This window comes from Denticeps clupeoides, chromosome 20 (assembly GCF_900700375.1).
Source record: "Denticeps clupeoides chromosome 20, fDenClu1.1, whole genome shotgun sequence".
NCBI classification, from domain to species: domain Eukaryota; kingdom Metazoa; phylum Chordata; class Actinopteri; order Clupeiformes; family Denticipitidae; genus Denticeps; species Denticeps clupeoides.
In genome coordinates, this window is record NC_041726.1 from 6,426,430 (window position 1) to 6,439,425 (window position 12,996).

General features: G+C 42.8%; 1 protein-coding gene across 2 annotated transcripts; it reads right to left on the bottom strand.

Moving 5' to 3' along the window:
- Positions 1-367: 367 nt before the first annotated feature.
- Positions 368-12,774, bottom strand: slc44a4 (solute carrier family 44 member 4). Of its 2 annotated transcripts, XM_028964460.1 has the most exons (23): positions 12,640-12,774; positions 8,267-8,315; positions 7,973-8,046; positions 6,936-7,014; positions 6,403-6,502; positions 5,843-5,974; positions 5,677-5,737; positions 5,333-5,444; positions 5,226-5,237; positions 4,450-4,533; positions 4,197-4,309; positions 3,225-3,347; positions 3,047-3,146; positions 2,851-2,943; positions 2,676-2,778; positions 2,318-2,577; positions 2,098-2,192; positions 1,897-2,000; positions 1,649-1,722; positions 1,496-1,566; positions 1,309-1,403; positions 1,135-1,219; positions 368-1,043 (listed from the first exon to the last, which is right to left on the bottom strand). In XM_028964460.1, exons 1-23 carry the CDS (start codon positions 12,671-12,673, stop codon positions 931-933), a joined length of 2,166 nt encoding a protein of 721 aa, XP_028820293.1. In that variant the 5' UTR covers positions 12,674-12,774; the 3' UTR covers positions 368-930. The 2 variants fall into 2 exon arrangements, with proteins under 2 accessions (XP_028820293.1, XP_028820294.1); XM_028964461.1 differs by lacking the exon at positions 5,226-5,237.
- Positions 12,775-12,996: the final 222 nt, after the last annotated feature.

Sequence of the window (12,996 nt, forward strand, 5' to 3'; positions counted from 1 at the left end):
CCGATTGGCCAGTTTTAATTTTGGGTAAAAAATAAAATAATCAACTGCTGTGTGATTGGCGGAGCTCTGACGCATTGAATGTTGTGTGGACTCACTTCAGTCACTGTCTCTTCACTCCAGCTGTTTGTATTACCATTCTTATGTGACACTAAAACTGAAGGCATAACCTTTGTATAACAAGTCTTTTGTGCAAATGGTTGATGGTTATTAAAAAAAAAAAAAAAAAAAATTGCTAAATAAATGTTTAATATACATTATTTGTCTGATGTTTGTTCAAACCATTATGTAAAACACTTAATTTTGCCTATTACAAATAGAATTAAATGGGGTGACCGTTGCAAAAAAAAAAAAAAAAAGGGGGAAATGCTACAATGAAAAGCATTAAATATTTTATTTAACATGTATACAAACAATCATTATTATGTGATCCACTAGTCAGTTTCATAAATATTGCTGTTTCCTGTAAAATTGCAATGGTATTTAAATATACAAAATGTACAGACTATGGCATTTCTTTTATATTAAAATAGCTTTGCTGGATTTAGAACATAGAAATCCTTCAACCATAAATTCAAAAACACACAAGGTCATACAAACCAGATCCAAAGAAAGATGTTTTCCAGCTTGGCTGAATATAAAAAAGAAAAATGGTTGTGTGCAAATTCTACGGTCAGCTCTCCTAAAAGTGATGTGTGCAAAAAGAAAAACAAATTCACACATTACATCAATGTGATGAAGTGCCTTTGCCCAACATGGTTAGTTAAAAAAAAAAAAGACTGCAGTCATCAGGGAACATACAGGAATGTTCCACCCTACATATACAGTCAGGACTCCAGTCGGAATTAAACCCCATAACGCATCGTTACCTACACCAGCTACACATCAAATGATTGCTGCCAATTCCCAAAAGAGATGCGAAGGATGCATTGCTCAGTCTTTCTGGCCTTTGGGCTTCTTGTTCTTCTTATGCAGGATCTTCATCAGGTTTTTAGACATGAAGTATGGCTTCTCCACGGATCCATCATGACGCTCAAGGTCTTCCACTGTGGGAAGGATACGAGAGAGCAAATTAGGTGACGTCGACGTTACTCGCAGATTAAGGTGTATGTTCTGTGTAAGTAAGACAGCACTTACAGAAGCACAGGAAGAGTGTATCCACACACATGCTGTAGACGCTGAAGAATCCCTGAGCGATGAGGTACGATCCCACAATCACCGTCTGTGACGTCACAGAAGTAAACAAAGTAAGTGATGGACGTCTGATCTTATCTGGTCACTTTGAAGATGGTCCAAGATGAAATCACGTACTATGATGGGCATCCAGTAGTAGTTGAGTTTGCTCGCCTGGAAAGAGCCACTTGGCACCGGGATCTTTCCGGAGAAGAAGTAGAAGGCCAGAACCCCTGAAGGCCGACAAGTTAGGATTAACTGATGAATAGTTGTGTTCAGAGAAGCGTTAGGGGGCGGTAGGAAGCCTCAGCTTTCAAACACTTACCCACCCCGCCGACCACAAGCAGCTTCCCGAAGAACAGCAGCAGGTCCGTGACTTTGTCCAGCACCACCACCCTGATCAAATTAGTTACCAAAAGGTTAAACAAAACAAGGCCAGAACCTGAAAAGCAAAAAAAAAAAAAAAAAAAACTCATACCTCACAATATTCCTCATTAGCAGCATGAAAGCGTTCTTGGCCGAGACACAGAAGTTTTTACCATATATGGCAATCTGTGAAGATTGTGAGAGAAATTGGGAAAAAATGTAAAGGGGGTGAGGTGCCTACCTCTATGATGGCAAGTTGGAAGATATGAAGATATTAATGCAGATATCTCGATTTTTATAGATCTACATACATATAAAATTATAAAAAAAAAAAAACAGTGTACGGTAGCGATGACTGACCATAATGTACGCATTCCTGTTGATGAACTTGATGAACTTCTCCAAACACCAGAAGCAGCATTTCAGGCAGCACATCACAAACCTGGCACAGGGGTTCTGGGCTGCTGCTCACCAACACAAGCCAACGAAACGTCATTTAGACCACAAACACAGTGTCTATGTTCATGAAGAACTAGTTGGGAATCATAAAGGAGGCCAAACCTCTGAATTTATGGTCCAGGTACTCCAGGATGATCCGGACAATCTGGACCAGTGTGAGGATCAGCGCCCCAAACGCCAGCGAGCCCACGTGATACCTGTACATTCGGAGAGCGAGTTAGTATCAGATTGATATGTTTAATAAATGAAAGTATTTCTACAATTAGGTCGCCCTCTGGTGGCCACCAGGCTGAAAAACACTAGAGGAGCAGCTTCTGCATACCTCAGCGTGCGAATGAAGGACTGACTCAGGGGAAAGGTGGGGATATCCCCAGGCTTGCTGAAGGCCCAGTAGTATGATGCGAAGGCGCCGGCCAGCGTGCACTGGCCCAGCGCAATGACAAAGTTAATGCACCACAGGAAGGCCACAACGTTGTAGATCTGCAGGTTGAAGAGGTTCCTCTGGTAGAGGCCCTCGGCGTTGTAGTTGATGAACATGCAGCGGGCTGAAGGGCACGTTGGATAACTACTCGAGTTAAAGGTCTGTGGAGAAAGGAAGAATAAAGCATTTTAAACAAAAAAAGACAGTCCCTTTAAGAGCGTAGTTCTGTCTCAGATTAGAGTTAAATTGCGTGTGTTACCACTGGGTCGCAGGTCTGGTTGCCAGTGATGCCGCTGCAGTCCCCCTGACTTGCATTCAGAGCCACCACTTTGAACACTGGAGCTCCTGAGGTGGCCAGATATCTGCAGAGGTGAGTCAAGATGGAAAACACACACACAGGTGGCCACAAGAAATGCAAAAAAGCACAAGGATACAACGCCGTGATGCCCCAGTACGACACGCACACCAGCAGCAGCACGAAGGTGACCAGCGGAAAAAACAGCGTGGACATCATGTAGCTCACGGCCCTGAAAGATCCAACAGAACGCGGGTCATTTCACATGCTGATTCACAGCAAATTAGAATGAGGGAAAAAAAATAAAAAAAAACGGCTGATGTCCGGCCTCATACTTGCTCGATTCCCTGATGATGGCAATAGCGATGAGGATGCGGGTCCTGAGGAAGATGAGGGTCAGCAGAAGAATTCCCTCAACGATGCAGAGAATGATCACTGAGATGTAAAAATGACATTAAGGGTTTCCCTGGGGCATGAAGAGAGGCAGCATTGGTTTAAAATGTTACAACTCACTGAAGGCCAGCCAGGTATCTTTAATTTGCAGGTAGGCGTTGAAGTTTGTGGTGAAGCCCACGTCCTGGAAGGTGACCGTGGAGCCCTTCAGAGTGTTGTATTCATTCCAGCAATACCAAATACCTGTGAAGAACACAGGAAGCAGCTTGTTCAGTACATTTTTAAAATCTATAGAAATATAAACACTAAAATAAAAAGTATATACACTCCTCAAAAACATAAAGGGAACACCTAAAACAGGCCGTGTGCTGCCAGTCCTGCAAAATGACCCAAACGGTCAACCCCCGGTGGGTTGTGCTTACAGTCCGACGCCGTGGAGAACGTTCTGCTGCCTGCAGTATCCTCCAGCATGACCGGTTTGGCAGTCGGTCACTGATGGTGTGGGGTGGCATTTCTTTGGGGGGCACAGCCCTCCATGTACTTGCCAGAGGTAGCCTGACTGCCATTAGGTACTGAGATGAGATCTCAGTGAGACCATATGCTGGAGCGGTTGGTCCTGGGTTCCTCCTAATGCAAGACAATGCTAGACCTCATGAAGCTGGAGTGTATCAGCAGTTCCTGCAAGACGAAGGCATTGATGCTATCGACTGACCCGCCCGTTTCCCATCTGGGACACCATGTCTCGCTCCATCCACATTACTCCACATTGGACCACAGACTGTCCAGGAGTTAGTGGATGCTTTAGTCTAGGTCTGGGAGGAGATCCCTCAGGAGACCATCTACCACCTCTTCAGAAGCATGTCCAGGTGTAGAAGGGAGGTCATACAGGCACGTGGAGGCCACACACACTACTAAGCCTCATTTTGACTGGTTTTAAGGACATTACATCAAAGTTGGGTCAGCCTGCATTTTGTTGTCAGCACATTTAATTATGTAAAGAACAAAAGTCTTTAAGATCTGGTATGTCTTATTTTTGTGTTCCCTTTATTTTTGGGGCAGTGTATTAAAAAAAAAAAATCTTTTAACACCTACCAAACCCCCCGACAGCCAGAACCCCAAAAATGAGAACCCAGACCAGAATTGCAGCTATGAAGCGTAGAAGCAGGAGAAACAGCAAGCTGACCAGCATGGCTATAACCAGGCCCCTGAAAGAAGAGATAAAAGCAGATATAAAACGTTTTTAAATAGTTCCTAAAATATCACATGTGTCATTAGAGAAGAGTTTAAGGTTTTTTTTTTAGGTTTCTCAGCCACCAGAGGGCCACAACTGAGCACCCGGACTCACAAGAGGATCCACTGCCAGGAAGATGCAAAGTCCTCAAAGATCCGAACGCCGATGTCCTTGATATTGAAGCCAGACAGCACATCTCTGGTGGGGGGGGGGAAGAAAAGAAAAAGAGGTTTAGATTATTAAGCGGCTAGCCACTTGCACAAAAACTAGCATGATGGAAAACAGGAAGTGACGGACGGTCTTCACTTCGAAAGATCAGCACAGTGACTACTGGTTTCTACCGCAGAACAAACTGGATTACGCAATCAACGTTATTACTTTGCAGTACATGCATGCAGTTCAAACGTTCAGAAGTCAACACTCTGTGGCAGCCAAACGTTCCAAGCTGAGACGTTTCTAAAAAGCAACTAGTAAAGTGAGCCCTCAAGTTGTAAAACATGGAAAAGTGCACCTGCTCAGAACTTATAGAAATGCAAAGAGAGAGGAAGCAAGAGGCGGGAAATAATGACGTGGCAGCGCTAACGCTAACAACAAACACCACAGTGTTTACAGTGCCAACATGACTAACAGCCTCCCATCCTACTGTACAGGTACGAGTACGCTGCGCCAAACCGAGTCGCTACTGGCTGACCAAATCTGGGGGTTTTTTCCCACATCAGGCTGCGCCGAACTCGATGCAAGCCAACCGATCAGCAGCAAAAAATCCACTTTTGGCGAGGCACAGAGCACTTCGTACAATTCTACATCTACGGCATGAACGTTCTACGGTTCTAAGGTGTTCTAAAGGCACCGTAGGAACTATGAACCACCCAGACGCTCTGGCGACTCACAGGGAATTTTGTCTGTCAATGAGAAAACAAGAAACGAGTGTTTTATCACGGCATAACCAGCTCTCTCTGTGTGGGTATCTACGCATGATTCCACGACTCAGCCTTACCCGGTGGAATTTTTAATCGCACTGATGGTTTGATTGGCATTCATCCCTCCGATGGTGAAGTTTGACGGAGCGTTGTTCAGGTTATTGAAGTTTGGCAAGCAACGTCCTAACACTAGAGAACAAATAAATGAATAAAAGATATTAAGAGCCGTGCAGAGAACAAACTTTACTGTTCACCACATTATCCCGAATTCGGGTGGTTCTAGATATTGACAGACATCCGTTAAAAAAAAAAAAAAAAAAAAAAAAAAAAAAAAAAACACACACTCCCAAGGCAATCTTCTAAACAGCTCTATAAAACGAACATGACCTGCGGTTCAGAAAAATAAATGCGTCAAACCAACCTGGGGCTGTGGGCATATAAAAGTATGAGCACAGCTCTTTGTCCTTAATCTGCGATACCGTCTGAAACACATGGAGCCAAACACGTTTATTCTTCATAGCGAAAAACACTTATTATTTAGAATATTTAGAATAATTATTACTTGTTTACACATTTGACCCTCTTACCAGGGCAGTGGTGGACAGGTTAAGCGAGGGGACGCAGTACTCCTGCTTGAAAAAGTTCTGCGGAAGGGCGCCTGGAAGGTAGGCCGTGACGGGCAGGACCCAGAAATCACTGGGACACTGATTCACACAGAGCTGCAGGGGACGGAAGGTTCTGTTATGGACGAGTCTGTGGAGAAGGGCTGAGGAGTGTGGTGCGGATTGAGGATTTTATTTCAATTAGGCCAATGGGCCTGAAAACGTCTGTTTGTCCATTAGCTAGTGTGTCTGTGTGTGCCTGGGTGAATGAATGTTACCTGTTGCTTTTTGCGCGCAGTTATACAGTAACCAAGCTGCATATGTGGCAGAATTTACGACTGTGTTAGCAGTTTCATGGCTCAGGGAAACTATTCCCGAAAAGGGCTGGTAGGGTAATTCCTGGCATAATTCTTGGCCCAACATGACGCAAAAGCAAGACAACGAAGACAAATAGAAACATTTGCTTATCAGAGCAAAGCGCATGTGGACCAGACGCTTAGCACAAATGAGGCTGTGCGTGAGAATTTGCATAAATCGTTTAGAACCTGAACTGTGGGGCACTGCAGTCCATTGAGGGCAGCGGCCATGATGTTTGTAGCCGTTGCGCACTTCAGGATGTCAAAGTAGAAAACGTTGGGCTTGTCGCTGTGGTACAGAGGAGGAGACAATATTTTACATTTTCATCTGTGCACAAGACACCCTTATCCAGAGCAGATTACAATCAGTAGTTACAGGGACAGTCCCCCCCTGGAGACACTCAGGGTTAAGTGTCTTGCTCAGGGACACAATGGTAGTAAGTGGGGTTTGAACCTGGGACTTTGAGGCGAGTGTCTTACATGACTAATTATGATCACCCACATTTATATACATGTCTACATCTTCGAACTAAAGACAGGTTTGAATTGGGTCTTATGTCATTTATTAACATGAACACAGAGATCATAGGTGTCTGTAAATAACCAAAAAAAACTCCAGAGCAGAGGAGCACCTGATTCACCATGACACGGTTTAAATTCTGTATCCTAAACAATAAAACCCTGAGTCCCATGTGAGGACAGGACAGCGTGACCTCTCGTACCTGTTTGGTCCGATTCCACAGAACATTCCAGTAGAGTTCCGGGGGTAGAGAACCTGTCGCGGGTCTCCGTATAGCCATGCTGACGGGGATAGAAACGTTACATTAGAGCGGTAATACTTGCAATCAAATGCAAGGAAACACCACAAATCAAACAGAAGCAAAGAAAAAATAATTGTCTATTACAAGACATAAGTCATTTTTTTTTTTTTTACATTTACAGCATTTATCAGACGCCCTTATCCAGAGCGACTTACAATCATTAGTTACAGGGACATTCCCCCCCTCGAGACACTCACGGTTAAGGGTCTTGCTCAGGGACACAATGGTAGTAAGTGGGATTTGAACCTGGGTCTTCTGGTACATAGGCGAGTGTGTTACCCACTAGGCTACTACCGCCCATAACAAATAAGTCAACAAACCATGCAAACTCGGAACATAACAGGTGAATGTGAGAGAGGGAAAAAAAAAAAAAAAAAAAAAAGGAGAGGAAACCCAAGCCCTCTGTCTATGCGAGAATGGTATTTGAATGTTATTTGAATGGCATGACAGCAGCGGTGGAGACTGAGCGCCGGGGGGAAAAACCTATTCGCACAAGGTGAAGAGGTCATAGGTTAAATATTTCATCTTTTTTGGATGAAGGCATGCGTAAGGGGGGGGTCTAATCTCTGCCGCAGCCTCACCCTCTCGGCATTAGGCTACTAACCTAATGTAATGACACTCAGACGATAGCAAGAACCCAATTTCCTTTGTTGACTTTAGATAAGGTACGTACTCAGACGAAAGTGTGCACGGGAGTCCCACCAGGACAGCAATATTTACCTAAAATATGCCCCAGATTATAAAACCACAACAGCTCATTCACCGCGTGTTCGACAGCTTCAGAGATGTCAGAGGCACCTGACGTAGTCCTGAAGGACATTAACAGTATGGCCCTCGGCCCGTTAAAAACCAGCCATAAAACTGGAGATAAGAGGGCGTTTCCTACATCTGCGGACAGGAAGGCATCCAGGATTACCCGAAGGGGGACGCGGCGTTACCTAGAATTCCCACGATCATGTAGCCGACGAGGACCAGCATGAAGAGAATACAGCAGATAATGTCTGTGCAGCTCCTGAAAAGGACACACAATGTCGGGTTAAAAACAGGCCAACAAAACGCTCGAGTTTCGTTTGCCAATGGGTGGTACCTTCAGGTCCACACATACACTGCTAAACCAGGAACAAACGCTTGTGCGTGTGCGCGTTTTTAAAGTGTACCAGCAGTGTGTATTGTTCTCCATTATTTGTCCCTGTGCACACATATGGATTAACTGTAATGCGATGTGTACTCGCCTGTTCTTAATGGGTCCATTGAAGGTTGGGTCAAAATTGGAAGGTTCTCCTGAGAAGAGGAAAAATTTTCAAAGGTGTGGCTGTACAACGTGATTATTTTTCATGAAATGGATAAAAATGTGCTTTTTGTATGAACACGTGTTCCTTGGTAAATAGGCATTTGGGATAAGAACATATTTGATGAATCATTAAAAAAAAAAAAAAAAAAAAAAAAAAGGCCCTTGTGATGTCATGATTTATTGCCACATCATGCACGTACAGAGACTCATGTTTATTCAAATATACTGTTTCAGTGATATTTGACACCTCTGACAGTTTGAACCATGAACCTGTTTGACTGGAATAAAACCATTAACAAAATGTAAATACAAAAAAATAATAATAAAGAAAGAAAAAGACGAGTCATGAGAACATTTCTGTTCATATCAGCTTTAACATCTTAATCGAATCCGTGGGACAGGTGGACTTTTGTAGACATTTTCATAGATTCCAGGAAGACTGTCCAGCCCAGGATTTGGGAAAAGGAAGCAGGTTAAAGAGTAACTTGATGACAACAAATTAACGCCCCAGTTCGTCAGCTCCATGATCTGTTGCTTAGAAGCCACAATGGACTTGTGTTGGTTCACAACAGTTAATCAGCAACAGATTATACAACATTACAGGAAAAAAAATCCTGAACGGCTAGTATAAAATAAATAAATAAATGGGAATAGCATCAAAATCCACCTCCTATCCATTACGTTTTCAGCAATGTAATGGTCCTGCTTTTCTTTACATATCATGTGGGGTATTGTAAAGGAAAGGGGAGAAAAATTTTTTTTTTAATTTATTCAGCCACATTTCACTGTTTATCCATGTATTTAGTTATTCTTAGTGACCACTTGCTGTATGATACTTTAGCGTGTATCCTGATTTTTCTGGTTTTAATCTAATAAAAATCTCACTTCCTGGTACAGCAGAGAAATGGAAAAAAGAAAAATACCTTTGCATTTCACAAGCACTCTTTTACAACGTCATGAACCAAGTCCAGTTGCCAGGAAGTTCAGAGAATGAATAATGAAGCCCAAATTTTCAGATTTTAAAGTCGGTATTAATTACGTAAATGTAGCACTACGTCAGACATTTGATGACACGTTTTAATGCTTAAATCATGTCAATGCGGACATTTTGACCCACACAAACGTGGGGAACAATGCCTCTGGGATTTATTGGTGATCAAACATTTTCAGATGAAAAAAAAATTGGACGCACCTACTCTGTGGTAGTTATGGAGACTAAGATGGAGCCATTTTGAAGAGTACAATGCAGGAAACATATTTAGTATTCGTTGTATCAGGAGAAAGTGAAGCATGTTTGATGAATTAGTTGTTCAGACACAGTCTCAGTGTTTAAATCCAATCTCAAAACCTATCTGTTTTCTCTGGCTTTTTGCTAAAGTCCTAGACCCTCATTTCACTTGATTTTGACGCAGTGTCAATTATAAAGTCCAGTTTATCACAGAGTCCCCCTGTTAGACACAGACAAAGTTAAATTCACCAGTTAGGCTGTCCTAGTTAGGGTACCGGGCCACTGTAGCACCAATATACCACATATTTCAGTATCGGTCGTACAGTCCAACCGTCTGCCGCTGCTTCTGTTTGTTTTTCTCCGAGACACGGAATCAAGCGCCCAGACTACTGGCAGACCCCAGTGATCAGACCAGCAAATAAATCCTGGTTCCTGACAACTGCTTTACAAGGACAAAACATGAAACAAACCAGAGGGTCACCACAGCCACCACCACCGTTACAACTACAGCTTCAGGGATCTTCAAATGGACCAGTAACATCATTACGGACACGTAATCTAGACCATGACACTGACTACATCCTGGACTTCTCCAACCCTACAACTGTAGGACTTATTATTATATCATATCCAACCCTGCACTGACACCACTTGCAGGCTCACTCTACCCTGGAAGGGGGTCCCTCTCTGTATCACTCCTTCCCAACGTTTCTTCCTTTCTTTTTTTCTCTCTCCTAGAGTTTTTTGTGTGGAGTTTTTCCTTGTGTGCAGAAGGGTCAAGTGTGGAGGGTGTCAACTGTAGGGCCTGTCAAAGCCCATTGAGACATACTGTATGTGATTTTGGGCTATATAAGAAATAAATGTTGTTGTTGTTGTTGTTTCAGATTCGCCTATTTTACCTTCACTGTCGTCACCAAAAGCTGCTTGATGAGATGCTCATTAACATGAGTGAACGATAAGAAAGTTCAGTATAAACCTTCAGGACTGTTGGAAACTGTCCCCGTCGTCCAACCTCAGTTGGTGGGGAAATTAAACAGGAGCATGAAATGCTGCAATCACAGCAAATGTTCCCTCATTTGGAGAGACGCAACTCCTCAAAATTATTTTTTTGTTTGTTTATTACATAACCACATCCATAAATGAGTAGGTGAATCCAAACTTTTCACTGGTTGTGCATTCCTCCCTAGATCAACTAAAGAAATCTGAAACACATTTATGTCTTTCTTAAAAGGACCTTGTTTTAATTAGTTTTCTGCTGAGTTTTCTCCTAGCTGAAATTGATGAAAGCATTTTCTAGATTAAATTTAAAGTTGTTGAAATTGTAGAGTCCAGGACCTGCTTTCCACTCACATTACACATCACTTATGGTTACAGAGTACAACTACAACAGACGTCCTGGGGAAGTGAGAACGCAGAGAAACGACTGAAAACAACTGCAGAGTCACCAGAGCTGAGGAACTGATGGCCGGTCAGTCTTGTCTCTCTTTAATTTTGGGTTAAAGTTTAAGTCAGTTTTACTACTGGAAAACACACAAAAGTAACAGGCTGATGTACAAAAAAAAAAAAAAAAAAGTCACAGAACACACACACACAAAAAAAGAATGGTCCTGTCAGTATTCTCAGTTATTGTATATTATTCTCTTTTTTTTTTTTTTTTTCCTAGATCTGAACGTGGCTAACTTTTACTAATGGGACATGAACATGATGTTGCACTATGTAGCGATGGGTAGATAAAGATGTTGAGAAAAAGAAAAAATGCATTGCAACATTCTTGATGGACATGACACTAAAAATGGTGACTGGAATCACAATATATGAAAGCGGACCATTAGGGTTTACCAAGCGAAATATCAAGATACAGCCCTAATCCTTTTTATCTATTATATTCTAATTCAAGGTTTGAGAGCAGGATTTTATACCAAATCTATGAAACAATGGAGCTGACGAAGTGTTTCATAAATATTCTTATTAAAACAGCCTTGCCCGACCAGACCAAACATAAGAACAGGATGAACAGAAGAACAGGTAGATATTATGATTATTGCCAGGTATATTAATACGTGTTTTTTGTGCGGAATTTTGAAGCAGTATGGGAACAAGATGTGCCTGACTTCATCAACCAGAAGATCAGGCACCTGCATGACCTCATCTTCACCACCACAAGGATGACTGATACTTTTCTTGCATGACCTGTTACAACCGATAAGCCAACACAGAGAAACCATGGAGGCCGCATATGTACCACAAACACACAAATCTCCAGGAGGAAATGAAGCATCAGGCCCAAAACCTCCACAGAGGAACCTGTTTGTCAGCCCATGGGCGGACAGAGCTTCCAGTTGCAGGAGAACTTAAATAAGTAAGATACAAAACATCCAAAGAGCCTCTGATATTTCCCCAATATACTGAGTTTACACACATGCAAATCGCCAGGAGGAACACTGCCAAAGCCATACAATTAAAATGAAAACTTCATTAATTAATAAATATATAGAATTCCATAGCATGAGGTATTATCACCTGGCATTATTGAGAAATGGGAACACACCTCAAGCTTTATTGTGTTTCAGTTTAACAAATGTGGACAATGCAGCATGAATAAATAGACATAATACTTAATAAATAATAATTTCACTAGTGATAATTCATACACTGTACAAATATTCCGTAACGATATTTACACAAGAGGCAGTTTCTTGATTGACGTCCCTCCCGTTGTCAAAGATGAATGCAAAATATAAAAACAAAAAATTAATAGAAGATAATCCGAGCCTGGCTTCCCCCGCCTAAGGGACTTCACCCACCCTGCAGGCTCGGTCTTCCCTGGAAGGGGCTCCCTCTCCGACTCGCTCCTTCCTTCCTTCCTTTCCCTCTCCTAGAGTCTTTTTTTTTTTTTTTTAACAGTGGAGTTTCTCCTTGTGTGCAGAAGGGTCAAGTGTGGGGTGTCATACTGTATATGATTTCGGGCTACATAAGAAATAAATGTTGCTGCGGATTCATTTCAAATGCTTAACGAATCACTCTTTGTTCCACTGGAAAACAAATGTAAAAAAAAAAAAAAAAAAAAAACACTGAAGTTGACTCACCGTATTCGGACGCATCCTCGGACTTTTTGCCCATTTCCAGCGCGGTTCAGCAGCGGCGCGCTGGCCGGTGAACTGGTCGATATATCGGCGGTGGCGGCGGCGGCGGCCGCGGCGAGTGCGAATCTTTTCGCTGCGCTCGACTCCGGTTACTAGGCGAGCTGGTGACGTCACGCCGACACCTGCCGCGAGAGACGCACCTGGCGCGGAAGCTCCGCCCCCCAGACGCGTGGAAGGCGTCCGCAGCGCCCCCGCCTGGCCGCTGCTACCTTTTTTTTGGTGCGTTTTATTGATTTTATCACCCTGGCTTTAAAGGTTTGAGGGTTTTTTTTTTTTCATGTATTTAATGTTTCCTGTAAA

What these genes read in the sequence shown, in the direction of transcription:
- slc44a4 (XM_028964460.1), bottom strand. Translation starts at nt 12,673, where the DNA reads ATGGGCAAAAAGTCCGAGGATGCGTCCGAATACG. An exon ending in CGAGGATGCGTCCGAATACG is followed by an intron (nt 8,316 to 12,639) that starts GTGAGTCAACTT and finishes TCCTCTTCTCAG; the next exon opens with GAGAACCTTCCAATTTTGAC. An exon ending in CCTGGACCATAAATTCAGAG is followed by an intron (nt 2,001 to 2,097) that starts GTTTGGCCTCCT and finishes GTTGGTGAGCAG; the next exon opens with CAGCCCAGAACCCCTGTGCC.